Source organism: Pleurodeles waltl, chromosome 5 (genome assembly GCF_031143425.1).
Source record: "Pleurodeles waltl isolate 20211129_DDA chromosome 5, aPleWal1.hap1.20221129, whole genome shotgun sequence".
Classification (NCBI taxonomy): Eukaryota; Metazoa; Chordata; class Amphibia; order Caudata; family Salamandridae; genus Pleurodeles; species Pleurodeles waltl.
Genome location: NC_090444.1, coordinates 1,294,587,344 through 1,294,601,999, shown reverse-complemented (window position 1 = coordinate 1,294,601,999; position 14,656 = coordinate 1,294,587,344). Strand labels below are relative to the sequence as shown.

Below are 14,656 nucleotides of genomic sequence, written 5' to 3'. Positions count from 1 at the left end.
TTCCTAATGTACTTACCTGCAATACCTTTCAAACAAGATATTACATGTTAAATTTGAACCTGTGGTTCTTAAAATAAACTAAGAAAATATATTTTTCTATAACAAAACCTATTGGCTGGATTTGTCTCTGAGTGTGTGTACCTCATTTATTGTCTATGTGTATGTACAACAAATGCTTAACACTACTCCTTGGATAAGCCTACTGCTCGACCACACTACCACAAAATAGAGCATTAGTATTATCTATTTTTACCACTATTTTACCTCTAAGGGGAACCCTTGGACTCTGTGCATGCTATTCCTTACTTTGAAATAGCACATACAGAGCCAACTTCCTACATGGGTCTTGGTCCCTAATTAGGTCTGGTGTTAACAAAGACATTTTGTTTTTATTAAACTTCTATTTCTCTCTCTTTCGGCTGGCTTTACTGTGAGTGATTGCATTCTGCTAATCCACAAGGAGCATATTGGCACACAAAGTAGTTTTGTTCAGTGTCAGGAACTACAGTGGCAATCAGTGACGTAACGAAACTGGAGGGTGCCCCTTTGCAAAGAACATGGAGGAGCCCCCTATCCAGACTCACTCAGGGCAGGTGCTGTGCTGAAGGGGCCCCCTGGAGGGCAGCTGCGGGGCCTTTGTTATGCCACTGGTGGCAACGTGTGCTTTTAGAGTTCAAAAACGTTTTTTTTTTTTTTGCCAGTGTTTGTTACAATGTTGAGGGCCTGGTAACTCCCACAACAATTAAGTGTTACAAAAGCCATGTCAAAACAAGACACGCATTGATGAAACTAAAAGACTTATAAAAATATGTCAGATCAGTTGGCTTTGTCAGTGTTTGTTTATTTTCATGCTTCCCATAATCGTGTTGAAAATGGTTACACTGATTTTCCATTAGAAATATTTTTGGGAAATACTAGCATGCATCAAAACATTTTACTAAATGACACTTCATTTGCATCTAATCAGAGAGCATTCTGGGAGCATTATACTTAGCCTCATAGCCTAAACTTTTCAAACATGTGTATACACGTTTTTTTTTTTTTGTACTGGAACCAACGTCAGTAGTGAAGTGTGACCTTAAAACATTTATTTACAGCACTCACCCTAATAATGAAGGCTTTCAAATAATGAACAATAAATACAAGTTCGAACAGCATTATCTTTTGGAAACACATTACCTCAACTGCAGAGAGTTCCACTCTCTGTAAACAGGCAGCCTAAGTGTTTGTGCTGCAGAGGGTTGGGCCTACTTGTCCCAAGGACAAAGTAAACATAAAAACTTGTTGCCCTTGACCCCAAACAAGATGTCCCGGGCGTCGGGCGATAGGAATTCCACATCCCTGCTCATGCAGGTTTCATTTCCTGAATTTCATTTTCCGCACAACAGTTAAATAAGTCCTTGAGATCCCATTTTGCCTCTCAATTCGCCTTGATTTGTATAACTGATGTGTCTATCATACACTATATAAAAGCTCTTAGTCCTGTTTTTTTTTTTATTTTTTTATTTTTATATAATGCAGTATTGGGTTTTCACTACATTGAATACAAAAGTAAAAGAACAACGCCCTCTCCCGCCCTTATTCCTTCTGTTGGCCAAATATCTTAATTTAGATGTGCATTGTTCAGTTGCAACCATCACACGCTTACCCCCACTTTCCTTTCAAGTAGTACTGACCTATAGCTGTGGATTTCCACATCAAGGCCGTGAATCAGTCAGCTGATTGGTTCAAGAACAATACCATGATACATACCCCATGTTTCCCATATCATAACCTATTTTTTGGACAACCTCTGGCCTGATAAATCGGCCAATCCAGAATCTTGTAGTGGTCGTGCCCTCTGCACCATTCTTCTAGAGAGGGGGGGGGATTGTTCTGTATCTTTGCAGTGGCGGGCTGTATCCTGTTTTTCCACCAGCAGCTCCAGCCACCGCAAGGCCAGATCAAACCTATTGGTATCCGGGTCACCAGTTACCTGATTGAGAACCATTTCCAGATCCTGCTTCAATTTCCACCCTTGTACTGAGCTTAGGCAAATGAGCACTGCCTTCCATAGTCCTGTTCTTGAGAGGGACACTCCTTCGAAAACAGTGTTCCACAAGCTTAAGAAACGCAAGCAGGTACTTTGCTTTAAAATAGCAAATTTGGCAATATCAGGATTTTCTGTAGAACACAAGTGGAACTGCCATTTGGTTTTTATTGTATTTATTTGCTAATTATAATCATTGTCTGATATCCGCAAAAGAACTCTGTTATTCTAATAAGATATCTTCCTCCCCAGACATAATGGAAGAACTTGTAGCTTTGTTGGCTAACTGTTCAAATCCTTCATGTTAAAGCATTATGAAAGCTGTGAAACTTTGGTCTGCTTGACCCTTAAAGTTACTTATATTAGGCATGACATTGAGAAGTAGAAACTGTCTCACTTCAATATTTACTTTCATTGTCTACAATAATATGTGCATTTATTCCCTGATCTGTTTATCTCTTTCAAAGGAGGGCATGACTAGCTTCCCTTCTACCTCCCTAACATCTGACATTGTATAAAAGTCCATAAGCATAAATGCTGGCTGCAGACTCAGGGCTTTAATATGACCCTGGTGGTCTTAAGACGGCCAGGGCCGTGGTGGCTGTTGGACAGCCACATTATGACCGTGGCAGTTGCGCGACGGTCGGACCGCCGGCACTGCCACTTCTCCTCCACTGGAGTGGGCTGGAGGTGCTGGCGGTCCTAATCCCCCAGGGCAGCGCTGGAAGCAGCGCTGCCCTGGGGATTACGAGTCCCTTCTCTGCCAGCGATTACATGGCGGTAGCCCCGCTATGTAAAGGCTAGCAGAGACTGGCTGTAGGGGACCCCATAGGGACCCCATGACGCTTTTCACTGTCTTCTTTGCAAAGAGTGAAAAGAGCAACGGGTGCTGGTGCACCCTACGCACCGCAGCATTGCCTCTGGCTCAATTATAGCTGGTGTCAATGTTGTGGGCTGTTTCTCGCTGGGCCAGCGGGCAGAAACTCTGTTTCCGCCTGCTGACCCAGCAGGAAACTCAGAATGGGGCCCGCAGGAAGGGGACCGCACTGGTGGTAACCTGACTGGGAGTTTTGGCAGACGAACGGCCTTTTCCGTCTGCCAAACTCATAATGACCCCCTCAATGTCTAGTTCCAGGTTTGTTATTTCCTGCATCCATACTGGTCTGGTACCTCTCCAGTTAAATGATGCACTAACAAACATAAGATATTATGTCCATATGGGCTTTTTTATTTCCCATTTTTAATATGGTCTTTCTGCAATACTTCACCTTGCATACCCGGTTTGTCTTAAGACCATTTCTCTATTAGTATAGCTTGAGAGACTAATTATATTTCCCTTCCATAATAGCGGTTTCCTTGAAAGACAAAGCTCAAACAAGACTAAGTACTCTGCCCTGCAGCACAGAAATAAAAAAGAGTAAGTAAGTAAAAGAACCCATGAAATCAAAACCCAGGGCTTGTGAAGTCTATGTTTAGTAACAAATCTGCTAGGTAGCACTCAGTTGGACGAGTTTCCCCCAGCACATTTTTGTTAATGCTTTACACTTCAGTGGCACCCCTTTTTCTGAAGAATCTGTAAAACCGAATAAGACGAGTGTAAGAAATTGGGTTATTAGTTAAGGGAGCATAAGTACCCACTTCAAGTAATAATCACAATCCTGGTCAGGTTGAATGCTTAAAGTCACTAAATTAACTGAACTCAACCACCTGCTAGCTATGGCAAAGATCAGGCTGATGTAACTTAGAGGTAATATGTAAAGTATTTGTGCAGTAGAAAACAGTAAAAAGTTGAGATACAAAACTATAAAAATCTGAAAATAAATTAGAAAATGGAGTAAACTTTAATAAAATAAATGACAAAAATCTATTGAGTGGAACAGGAGATATTAATTTTTAAACATTTAAGTAGCAATAGCGCCAAGAAGCATAAAGTGCCCGTGATAGTCCATGGTCGAGGTAGATGCAGTTTGACGATGCCCACTATAGCATGCGGGTTGGGTCCTCTAACCAGGTTCATCCTGATCAAGGAATTTACCTTGAAATGTTTGTTTTTTATGTCCCACTCTACCAGAGATGTGCACTTTTAAAGCCCCCCAGAACCTAAGGAGAGATTTTTAGATACTCTCAGGGTGGCAGGTAGAGGCAACAACAGTGTACAGTCCAGATGTCACTGGTTAGTTACATGAGAAAGCTTCTTGTAGCTGTTGGGTGCTTGTAGCTTTAACATGAAGCCAGGCTTATGACCCTTGAAATCGACAACTTTGTCCTGGGCACAAGACTGAGAGCAGATCTAGTCTTCTAGGGTCTTCTCAGGTCTCAGGCAGCAGCTTTAGTTATCTTCACATCTTCCACAGGTCCAGCAGTGTTGTGAAATGGGTGCAAATGTGTCACATGTATGTCTGGTGTGAGCTTGTGGGTGGGAATGACCCTTGGGGATGCTAAAGCATTTTCAAGATGACTTAAGTCTTCGACCACACTAAACGTGGGCTCTGAGGGTTGGGAATGTGTGTCGGGAGTGTGCTATGGTAATCCTGGTGTCATCCCACATAAAACGCTAAGATCCAGTTTTAGCAGTCTCTGTACCCTCCAACAAACTCAGAAACAGATTCTTGTCAAAATCAGAACTGAGCTTTCAGCAACCAGACTGAATAGACACAAAGGGTGTTCTGTCCCTCCCTTAAATCTCACAGCTCTACCATACTTGTCACTTGAAAACAATTCCAGAGCAGCTGTCCCTCTGTCTGGGCCGCTGCCTGGCTAATTAACAAGACAAAAGGGGATACTGACCCAGGTGTAAGCTTTATTTGTCTGTGACAGGGTAGGCCCCATTGAAGTGCACCAAGGCACTGGGCACAACTCCCATGCTGTCCTGTCAAGGGGAGGACAACTCCTCCCAGCATCTAAGTCCCATTGTTTCTGTCCTGGTAGCATTTCAAACATCATCACAGAGGAGCCATCAAGTTGTCAGGTGACAGTTGAATACTTGTATATTATATTGTGTACTAGTGCTTTCCTGTGGCACAGCCAACCTGGTACAGTGAATATAGCTTTGAGATGCTAATCACGAAGGAAATGACTCATTCATCTTTGCATGTCCTACTTTTAAATATTATGCACTGTGTTTTAGTGGGCAGAAAGACTTACTTAGAAGTGACATATAGTTAAATGGTGGGTTTTAGACCTGTCAAAAGGAGTTATTTTAACACATCTAATTTGCACTTTATACCTGCACCACTGTGCTAAACATAGCCGGCCTACAGTTATGCTTGCCATGTCATTGCACATGTGGCACAATCTGTGTTGCCGGCCACTGGTGACATTTAACTTCAAGGCCCTGGGTACATTTTAGGGACTGTGTACCTATAGGTAAGTTAAATATTCCATTTAGGGGGTATGTGATTTCATTGTGTTGAAAGGGGAAAGTAGAGGCACTTTACCACTGGTTAGGGGGGGTAAAGTGCACAAAGTTCCACAGCCCGCAAAAACAGTTGAGACGAAAACCTGGGGGAACACTGGACCACCATTGGAGTTATCTGGTGCTGAACCACCTGGTGAGATCTTTAAAATTTAGGGCAGATGAACTCAGCTGCTGGCTCCTAGCAAATCACAAGTTGTAGTTGTATCGGAGGTGGCACAGGCTGTCATTAGAATGGGGAGATCTCTGGCTAGATCTTCACGTCACCTTCGAGAACGCTGCACATCACATTTATGCTCATGCTGATGTTCCCAAAGCAGTACTTGCTTGGAGACGCCTTGCATCTAAAGTGGAGCTTAGGACTGCCAGTCACTCTCCTGCTCAGAGTTCTGAAAAATTCAGGAACTACCAGACACAATTTGGCCTGTTGGCACCAGATTAGCCTAGGAGAGTGGGGTCCCCAGAACTTCTGGTCATGAGCATCTGTCATCTAATCAAGCTGCCGCTTCTGGTGAATTTTGTGCAGCAGCAGCATGAAAAGGTGTTGCACTTGAGCCTGCATACTTTGCATCTCCATGCTTATAGATTGAACGGAGACAGCTCCTCTTTAGACCTGCATCTTGAGGCCATTGATGTCATCTTGACAGTGTGGCAACGGTCCAGAGATTCATTATACATCAGCTATTGGGACAAATGGTGGATTAGTGCAGCACCTGACATATTGACCCTTTATAGGCAAAGTTCTCTTAAGTTTGATTGTTTTTGTCCTTAGCCCAGCAAGGTCTTGAATGGCTACTTGTCAGCTCTTTCAGCCGCTTTGTGGTTACTAGATCAGCCTGTGTTACTCAAATAACCCATTGTTATTTTTTTAAAGGTTTTGAACAGTTTTTCCACCAAAAACCTTAGTGATGCCCCACCTGAATTTAACCCTCACTTTTTTGATTTGCACCCCTTTTAAGCTACTGCATGGTTGTGACTTTAAAGAAAGTTGCTACCATTGCTATATCATATCAGCTGGACATGAGAACACATTTTATGCCCTCTGTGCCAATCCACCTTGTGCAACCTTTGCCCAGGACATATTCTTTGGGACCAAAGACAACAAGTTTTCATTATTATTTTGTCCTTTGGACAAGTAGCTCTTACACCCTGCAGCATATACCCTTTGGCTGCCAGTTTGCAGTGCCACATTGTGGACCAGGGAATGGTATTGTCTGTATTTAAGGCAATAATTGTGTCACATTTTAATGCTGTTCAAACTTGTATTTAAGGTTAATTAATTCAAATCTTTTATTATTAGGGTGGGCACTCTAAAGTTGTGGGCTCAGAGTGCACTACTGACAGTAGTCCCAGTGCAAAAATGTGTACACACATTTGCAAAGTTAAAAAATATGAGGGTATGCATAATGCTTCCAGAATGCTCTCTAGTTAGATGGAAATATTTGCAGAAACTTGAAAGCAAGATTGATGATTCTTTGCAATCAAAATGTTCACAAAAAATGCTAGTTAAAAAAAAAAAAAAAGGTTTTGCTAAACTACTGTGAAATTTTAGGTACCATTTCTTTGAAGCATCACTTAGTAAAAATGTGTTGATGCATGCTAGTATTTCCCCAAAAATATTCATAGTTGAAAAATCATTGTAACCAATTTCAATAAGATTTTGGGAAACATGAAAATAAACAAGACCTGGCTAAGCCAATGGGTCTGACATTGATGGTCAGCCTTTTGGTTTTGTCAATGTGTCTTGTTTTGACATGGTTTTTCTAAAACATTATTGTTTTGGGAGTTGTCGGGCCCTCACCATCATAACAACCATTAGCAAAAAGCAAAAGGTTTTTTTTGGGATCAAAAAGCACATATCGCCACAGTTGTTCCTGGCACTGAACAAAACTACTTTATGTGCCAATAGGCCCCTTGTGAAAGAGCAGAATGCTGTCACAGTGAAGCCAGGCGATAAACAGAAACAATTCTAATAAAAACAAAAGGGTCTTGGATAACCAATTAGGAGCACAATTCATAAAGAAAATCGCAAAAGTGCACCCATTGCAAATGTCCTTTCATTAGTGCATATTTGCAGCTTTCATAAGTTTACAGAAGTAGGCCAGGAAATCGTACTCCTAGAAATATTTGTGAAGTGCATTTTAGCACGTGCAACTATGCGTGTGTAGATTTGCCCACATGAACATCTGTTGAGAGTTTACAAGTTCACTTTTCCTCCAGCCACTTTTTCCCCACCCCTGGAAGAAGTTTTACTTCTTCCCTTGTCAGGAGTAAAGTTCTAACCTTTCTCAGTATGGGTAAAGATTAGACAATAGCTGGCGAAAACCCCTAAAACATGCAAGTTAGTAGGTTTGCACAGATTCAAAAGGGCTTTTCAACCCTGGAACTATTGCTTACCCCTATCTCCAGCCCTAGTATGTAGATTTGCTGAAAGGTGGAAATAAATATAGGGGCATTGCTAGTATTCAAACCCTACAATAGCCAGAACCCTGCCATTATCAGAGAGGCTATTATCAGAGCTCTTGTATAACAAGATTGCCATACTTTGGTGCCGCACTAAATGGCATCAAAGGGGCCTTTTTTTTATTTTTTTACAGGGCAACTAAGTTTATGACACAGCCTATCCCATGGGTAAGTAGATATTTAAAAGAAATTCCACACCCCTGAAGGTAGTTAGCCCTTTCCGTGTTTGTCACACTATCACCATTTTGGCGTTCTTTGCCTCTAAAAAGGAAGAGACACTCTGTTTGGATTCTAAAAGAGCATTGAGTTTTTATGTTGATCGTACCAAGGGACATCGAGTGCATTATCAGCTCTTCATAGGGTTTTCCAGGACAAAGAAGGGTAAAGCAGTACAAAAACAGACCATATCCTGATGGATTGTTCTTTGCATAAAGATCTGCTAAGCACTGGCTACAAAACAGCCCCCAGAAGGCTTATGGGCTCATTTCATCAGGGCAAAGCTGCTACCAATGCGTTGACACGTATAGTGCCTGTCCTGGACCTCTTTAAGGTTGGCTGCACAGTACACACGTTAACAAATCTGTGGTTAGATAGAGTATCCACCAGAAATATTGTTACTTAAGGTTAAAAACTTGTTCTTCTATGCCACTTCTCAGAGGTCCCTTCACCCCCTAATAATAGAAAAAAACATAGATATTGGATCCTCATACTCTGCTAGAGATCATTCCAAGGCCCTGAGCTAAAGCCTGGCAATCAAGGTTTCATTTTAGATGATACTAGTATGTTTTTCTTCCTACAGTTGTGTTCAACTTGTAATTTTGTTCTAGTGGCTGCCAGAGGCACCTTATGCTCTTGATGCTTATCAGCCAGCACTTGAGTCAATCCACTAGTGATGAAAAAGAATGCAAACGCTTTCCTAGACTTATTTAGCTTTGTCTGCTGAGCGCTTGAGCAGGACACATCTATGTGGCTTCTGCAACACTTAGTTCACTGAAAATCATTTAGCAGTGCCTTTCCCCACGGAAACCATGCCCCACAGAATGTGGGCATTATGTTAATAGGCATATTTGTGCCTTTTAGAGATTAAGGGTCTGATTTTAGAGTTTGGCAGATGGGTTACTCTGTCTCAAACATGACAGAGACCCCTTCTGCCATATTACAAGTGCATTATATCCTATGAAATATACTAATAAGTTGGACAGGATATCACTCACATTTATGACAGAGTGTCCATCCACCAAACTCTAAATGATGCCCTAAGTTTGCAACCCTTAAGTTGATTTTATTGTCAAATATAAGGCCAGTGCTCTTGGTATATGATACAATATCAGCTGGTGTAGTCACCAGATGGTTATGTTGTTATAAACTATGTGATTTCTAAAGCGCACTATCATCCACCTGAATATATCCCGGTGCTGAGCAGGTGTATGTGCCTAACCATGCATGTGGTAGGTTGTTTAATTGAAAAGTCAAGTCTTCAGCTTCTTGTGGAGGTCAAGAAGAGAGAAGCATTCTCTGATGTGGAGTGGGAGACCATTCCATGCTATAGGAGCACTGTAAGAGAATGCCCAGCCTTCTGATCTGGTTCTGTGTATGCATGGGATGTATAAGAGTAGAAGTCATGCCGAGTGGAGGTATCTGGGTGGTTAGTAGAAGGAGCTGTAACTGTTCAGGTAGGTAGGGCACAGGATGCCTTAAATGTGTGCGTGTGTAAGCAGTTTATAATGTGTATGCAGTGGTGCAGGTGATGATGTCTTTGAATATGATGGCGGGCGTGCCACAAGCGATATTTGCTGTGAGTCCACGCTGCAGCCGCCATTAAGTAGGTGAGAGGGATGGGGGAGGATGCCGTGGGTGGGAAGCCAGTGATGTAACTTCCTGTGCAGATGGGTGATGGGAAATCCAGTCATGCCATTTCTTTAGCAAATGATCATGGGAAATCCAGTGATGTCACTTCCGGTGCAGATGGATGGCAGGAAATGCAGTAATGCAACATCCAGCAGCTGGATCTCCTGGTAGCTTTCCTGCATTCACAGTCAATCACAATATTATCTTCTGATGTTGGGAAGATAGACACATGCACACTATGCAAATAGTTATTTAGTCTGAACTCCTTTGAATTTCAGTAGGAAGGAAGTGTATACTCTTAGATGTAATTAAAAGTTGCACTAAATAGTAGTAGGTAACTCAGTATCCAATGAATTGGGTGAGGGGTTTATGTATGCATCTGTGCAGATTATCGATGTTTAAAAACTTGTGCTACAGGTAAATAACTTTGCCTTCTCCACAATCGAATATTAACTGGTCATGTTAATATAGTATTAATTATAGTTCAGTACTATTGTACAGTTGGGACCTCCTTTTTATTTATCTGAGAGCTCCCATAATGAAAAGGATGCAAAATAGTACCCAGAAGTCCCAAAACTCATTCTTCAACATGTTTAACACTATACAGTGCTAAAAGTCGACTTCTCCAAAAAAAAAAAAACTCTACACATTTCCTCTAGAATTTACTCTAGTCTCATCTCACTTCCATCTCCCAATTTCTCTGTTTTGTTCTTGATTTGTTTTATTTGTTCTTATATTAGGCCTGCTTCAATACTGAATTATGTGATTTGATGTTTCAGAGCAAGTTGTGTATGCTCATCAGTTTATGAATGTGACTGGTGAAAACCTGACCAACATCAGCCTGTTTGAAGATCACTGTGCCAACCTTATGTGTGATCTCATCAGTTTATCTGTCAACAGATACACCAAGGTAACTTCATATAACTTAAACTAAGTAATCTGAATTGGTTAATAGTATGCCAGTAATTGGCCTTAGATTCTGTACCATATTTGCAGGCCATTAATTTGAATCAGACTTTCTTGAATCTTCTCGTTTATCAAGTAAAAGCTTTGTAGTCTTTATTACGTTACCACAAATACTTTCCAAAATGGAGCAATTTAAAATATGTGCTGATATAGTTAGTCTGTCCTGTTTTCAGTGTTTGTTGTTTTTTTAAATTTCAGTGGTGTTTTGTTGTTGTTTCAAAAAACGTTTGAAATCAGTACTTATCAGTGTCTATTAAGCTGTCAAGCCACCAAAATAGACATACACTGTGTTGTTCCAGTGTTTGCAAAGCATGTTGTTTGTTTGCAGTGATAGCTATAAAGTAGACATTTAATTTAGAGGAGGAGTAATACAGGGTATGTAGTGTCTTCCCATTGACTTTGTGCCTATTTGGCTTGCGTTAAACCGTTTTAAGCATAGAAAATCTGTTATTGCACTATCACTCCCACTCACAGCTTATTACTCCCTCTCATATCTCATTGCCTCCCACACTCACTCTGTCAGGCCTCTAGTCTACTTTTACAGGACTATTAATGGATTGAAAAAGTGTGGTATATTCAGATACTTTAATAAATACCTTTATAAAACCAGTTGGGGGTGGGGGGGGCTCATTCACCTATTCCTAACTGAACAATATGACATTGTAGGGGTGGCCAACCCTGCAGACAGCATTGTATTTTGTGAAACCTTTAAAATTTTGAGTTACACCAGATTAATTTGTAGCCTGCCTTTCTAAAGCACTAGAAACATGGTGCTTTAAGCGTGCTTGCCACTGCTTTTCTACAATCTTTCCCTGAAAACCTTAAGGCAGTGCTAATTTTGGTTGGACATTCTTAACTGCATGTCTTTTTAACAGACATCACATTTTATCGTGGGACTTAAAGTTTTTGCAGTTTGGTAAAAAGCCAAGATTAGCTAATGATATCGCATATAATAATAGGACACCTTGCATCTGTGAATTTTCTTAATATGTGGAAAGCCTTATCATGTTTTCACTCCTATCCCACATACATTGTGACGTCCCTCTTTTCACCAGTACCTGCCACTGTACCTTGCATTGGATGTTCAATGTCTGGGGTGTTTGGCTGGTGACCTATTATTGATAGTGACTGGTTAAAAGAGTGAAATTTAACCATTCTGCATCATCTGTGAATGTGATAATGATATGTCCAAAATTCTTATGAGTCAGCAATTGCATCCATCAGTATAAAAATTAAGCACTGCCAAAATATCAAATATGATTTTCATATTCCCACATTTTCGACTTTGCAAAACATAAGTAGATCAGGCCTAAAGCATGTTTCTAACCCTGCACACAAATTGGAGGAAACAAAGGGAAGAAGAAACAATATTGTAGTGACATCCCTAAACAACAAAACTCAAGCAGAATAATCGTAGACCAGACTTACTTGCTGCTACCTTGTATAACAAAGTAACATTGTGTTGAAAGAAAAGAAAAAAAAAAAAACTCCATATATATATATCTCATTTTCCTTTCTTTGAGTGCCATTTTAGTTTCTTATTGTGCAGATGTTTATCAGTGTTTATATGTTTACATTGATGAAGGATGTTTCTTCTTCAGTCCGGTTTTATCAGTTATTTTAGATTAAAACGTAAGACAGAATAGCCTAGTTATAGGGCGCACATCGACCAAACTTTGAGTGTGAATATAATCTAAATACCGATTTCTTATACCTTGTTTGTACTTTCTTGTATTCCACTGTATTGTTATTTATGCATGGAGCTAATAGCCCCACAAGCATACAAAATTAGAAAATGACACACTAGCACTGTAGTCTTTGTGCTCATCAGCTTTACACCTATACTCAAAATGATGTGTTTCACATTTTATCCTTTCTCTTTTTATTCAGATTAGATCATCTGAAGCCCTGGCTATCAACCATTACCCTTGCATATGTGTCAAAGAAATGTGGGTTCTTCTTATCCAGCTGGTGGACCATAGAAGCAGAGGGGCTCCCAGTGAAGTAAGAATTAGAGTACTTCTCACTGCTTTTTATCAAAAATGTTTTCCCCTGTGCTACATGCGTATAAATGATATATGCGCTAAAAGTATAAAAACAACCAGGCTAAAATATTTTTCAAGTGTTTTTATTCAAAATATTTTTTAACAAACTTGAATCAATTGATTAAAATCGAATCAATTATGAAAATTGCAACCAGGTTACTAACAAAAATAATAATTACAAAAATAAAAATAGCTTATTTAGATTGCTTCCTTAATTCTTAAAACATTTGTAACCTGTTGGGACAGGAGTTGATACTGACTACTTATCTACAGATAAAACGGAACAGCGTTTAGGTTGTCCTATTGCAGTCAAATATTTAGGCTTTACTTTTTAGGAGGAATAATCCATTCCTTTTAAGCAATCCTCAATATGAAATGTATCTTCATTTCATCACTCTGTCATTTGTTATGTTATACTGCCCTGTATAGCACACTAATCCCCCAAGAGGGTATCCAGGTGGTTGGACAGGTGTGTAGGTTTGTGGTCCCCAAGGTGCTTAGACGAAGAGCCAGTTCTTAAGCTTCTTCTGGAACTCAAGAAGTGAGGAATAGCATCTGATGTGCAGAGGGAGGCTGGTCTATGTCTTGGGTGCGATGTAGAAGAATGAGCGACCTCTGCAGGTGCAGCGAATGTGTGCAAGTTAGAGTGAGGCAGAGCATAGGTGTTTGGTGGGTTGATGAAAGTGTATGTGGCTATTCAGGTATTCTGGTCCTATGTTGTGTACGGTATGTATGTGTGCATGAGACGTTTGAATTGGCTGCGCTTGTGAATGGGAGCCAGTAAAGCTTCCTGAAGTGCAGTGTGGCAAAGGAGGTTGAGTATGAGGTTTGCAGCAGTGTTCTGGGTGGTCCGGAGTCTGTGTAGGAGTTGTCTGGTAAATTAATTGTGCAACAGGGACAGTTGCAAATCGACATCACAGGGAAGGGTTTATAAGAAAAAAACATATGTTTATTAGTATTTTTTGTTGAAAACGTTTTAACACAAGTGGTTTCATCCCAGATCAAAGCACCTTCTTAAATATAAGAAGTTTGTTTCAGGTGTTGACACAACTATGGAACATTGCTAAGTTCAGAGAGACTTTAGCCAAACTGAAGCTTCCCATAGCACAGGATGGGCTGGGAACACCCGACTTGAAAATATAACTACTTTAACAGCTCAGTTACAGTGGCTCACAAGGTGTTCCTTGACAAAAATAAGCCTCATACCAGTTTTTCTTCAGGATGGCCTGTTGCAGGTGCTGTTCCTCCATTGTCGAAGCTCCTCTCATCCCTTCCAACCACTCATGAAAACAGCATCATTTGTACTGCGTCTGACAGCCCCGACATGGCATCCTAGCACTAAAAGACTGTATGAGAGCATTGTATTGGAAGTGACGTGCAAGTAACTGGTTGGAGCAGCCTGGTCTTCAATTGCTTTCTGAACATCGCTTCAGTGGGGCACTGATGCAGGTGAAATAGAATCCTGTTCCAAAGTTTTGGGGCCAGGTATTTGAAGTAGCTGCCTTCCTGTCTTGCTCTATTGATTCTTGGAACAAAACCCAGCCTAAAATTAGGGGACCTAAGAGCCATAGAGAAAGTATAAGGCTGGATGAGATGTTGAAGGTATTGTGGGCCTATATTGGTGAAACAGAGGGTCTTGAGGTCATCTGTTGACCGGTAACCATTGCAGGTTGGTGACATGGGTCGAGGTGTAATGATGTTTTGGAACCTGCATAGGCAAGCAGGCCTATGCATTTTGTATTGTTTGGAGACCTATAAGTAGCGTCCCCGAGATACCAAGATAAAGAATGTTCCCTTAGTCCAAACACAATGTGATGATAGCCTGGACTATGGTTTTCTGGGAGAAGGTGGACCGAACAGGATTGGGAGCAGTCACAGTACCAAATGAGA

The 14,656-nt window shown here is 40.8% G+C and overlaps 1 protein-coding gene across 1 annotated transcript in view; it reads left to right on the top strand.

The window, feature by feature from the left end:
• The window catches only part of MMS22L (MMS22 like, DNA repair protein), a 426,716-nt gene that overhangs the window by 61,938 nt on the left and 350,122 nt on the right, over window positions 1-14,656 (top strand). Inside the window, exons 7-8 of the mRNA XM_069235533.1 lie at window positions 10,535-10,665; window positions 12,612-12,725. Of these exons, the coding sequence (XP_069091634.1) occupies window positions 10,535-10,665; window positions 12,612-12,725 (245 nt within the window). The remainder of the gene's footprint in view (window positions 1-10,534; window positions 10,666-12,611; window positions 12,726-14,656) is intronic.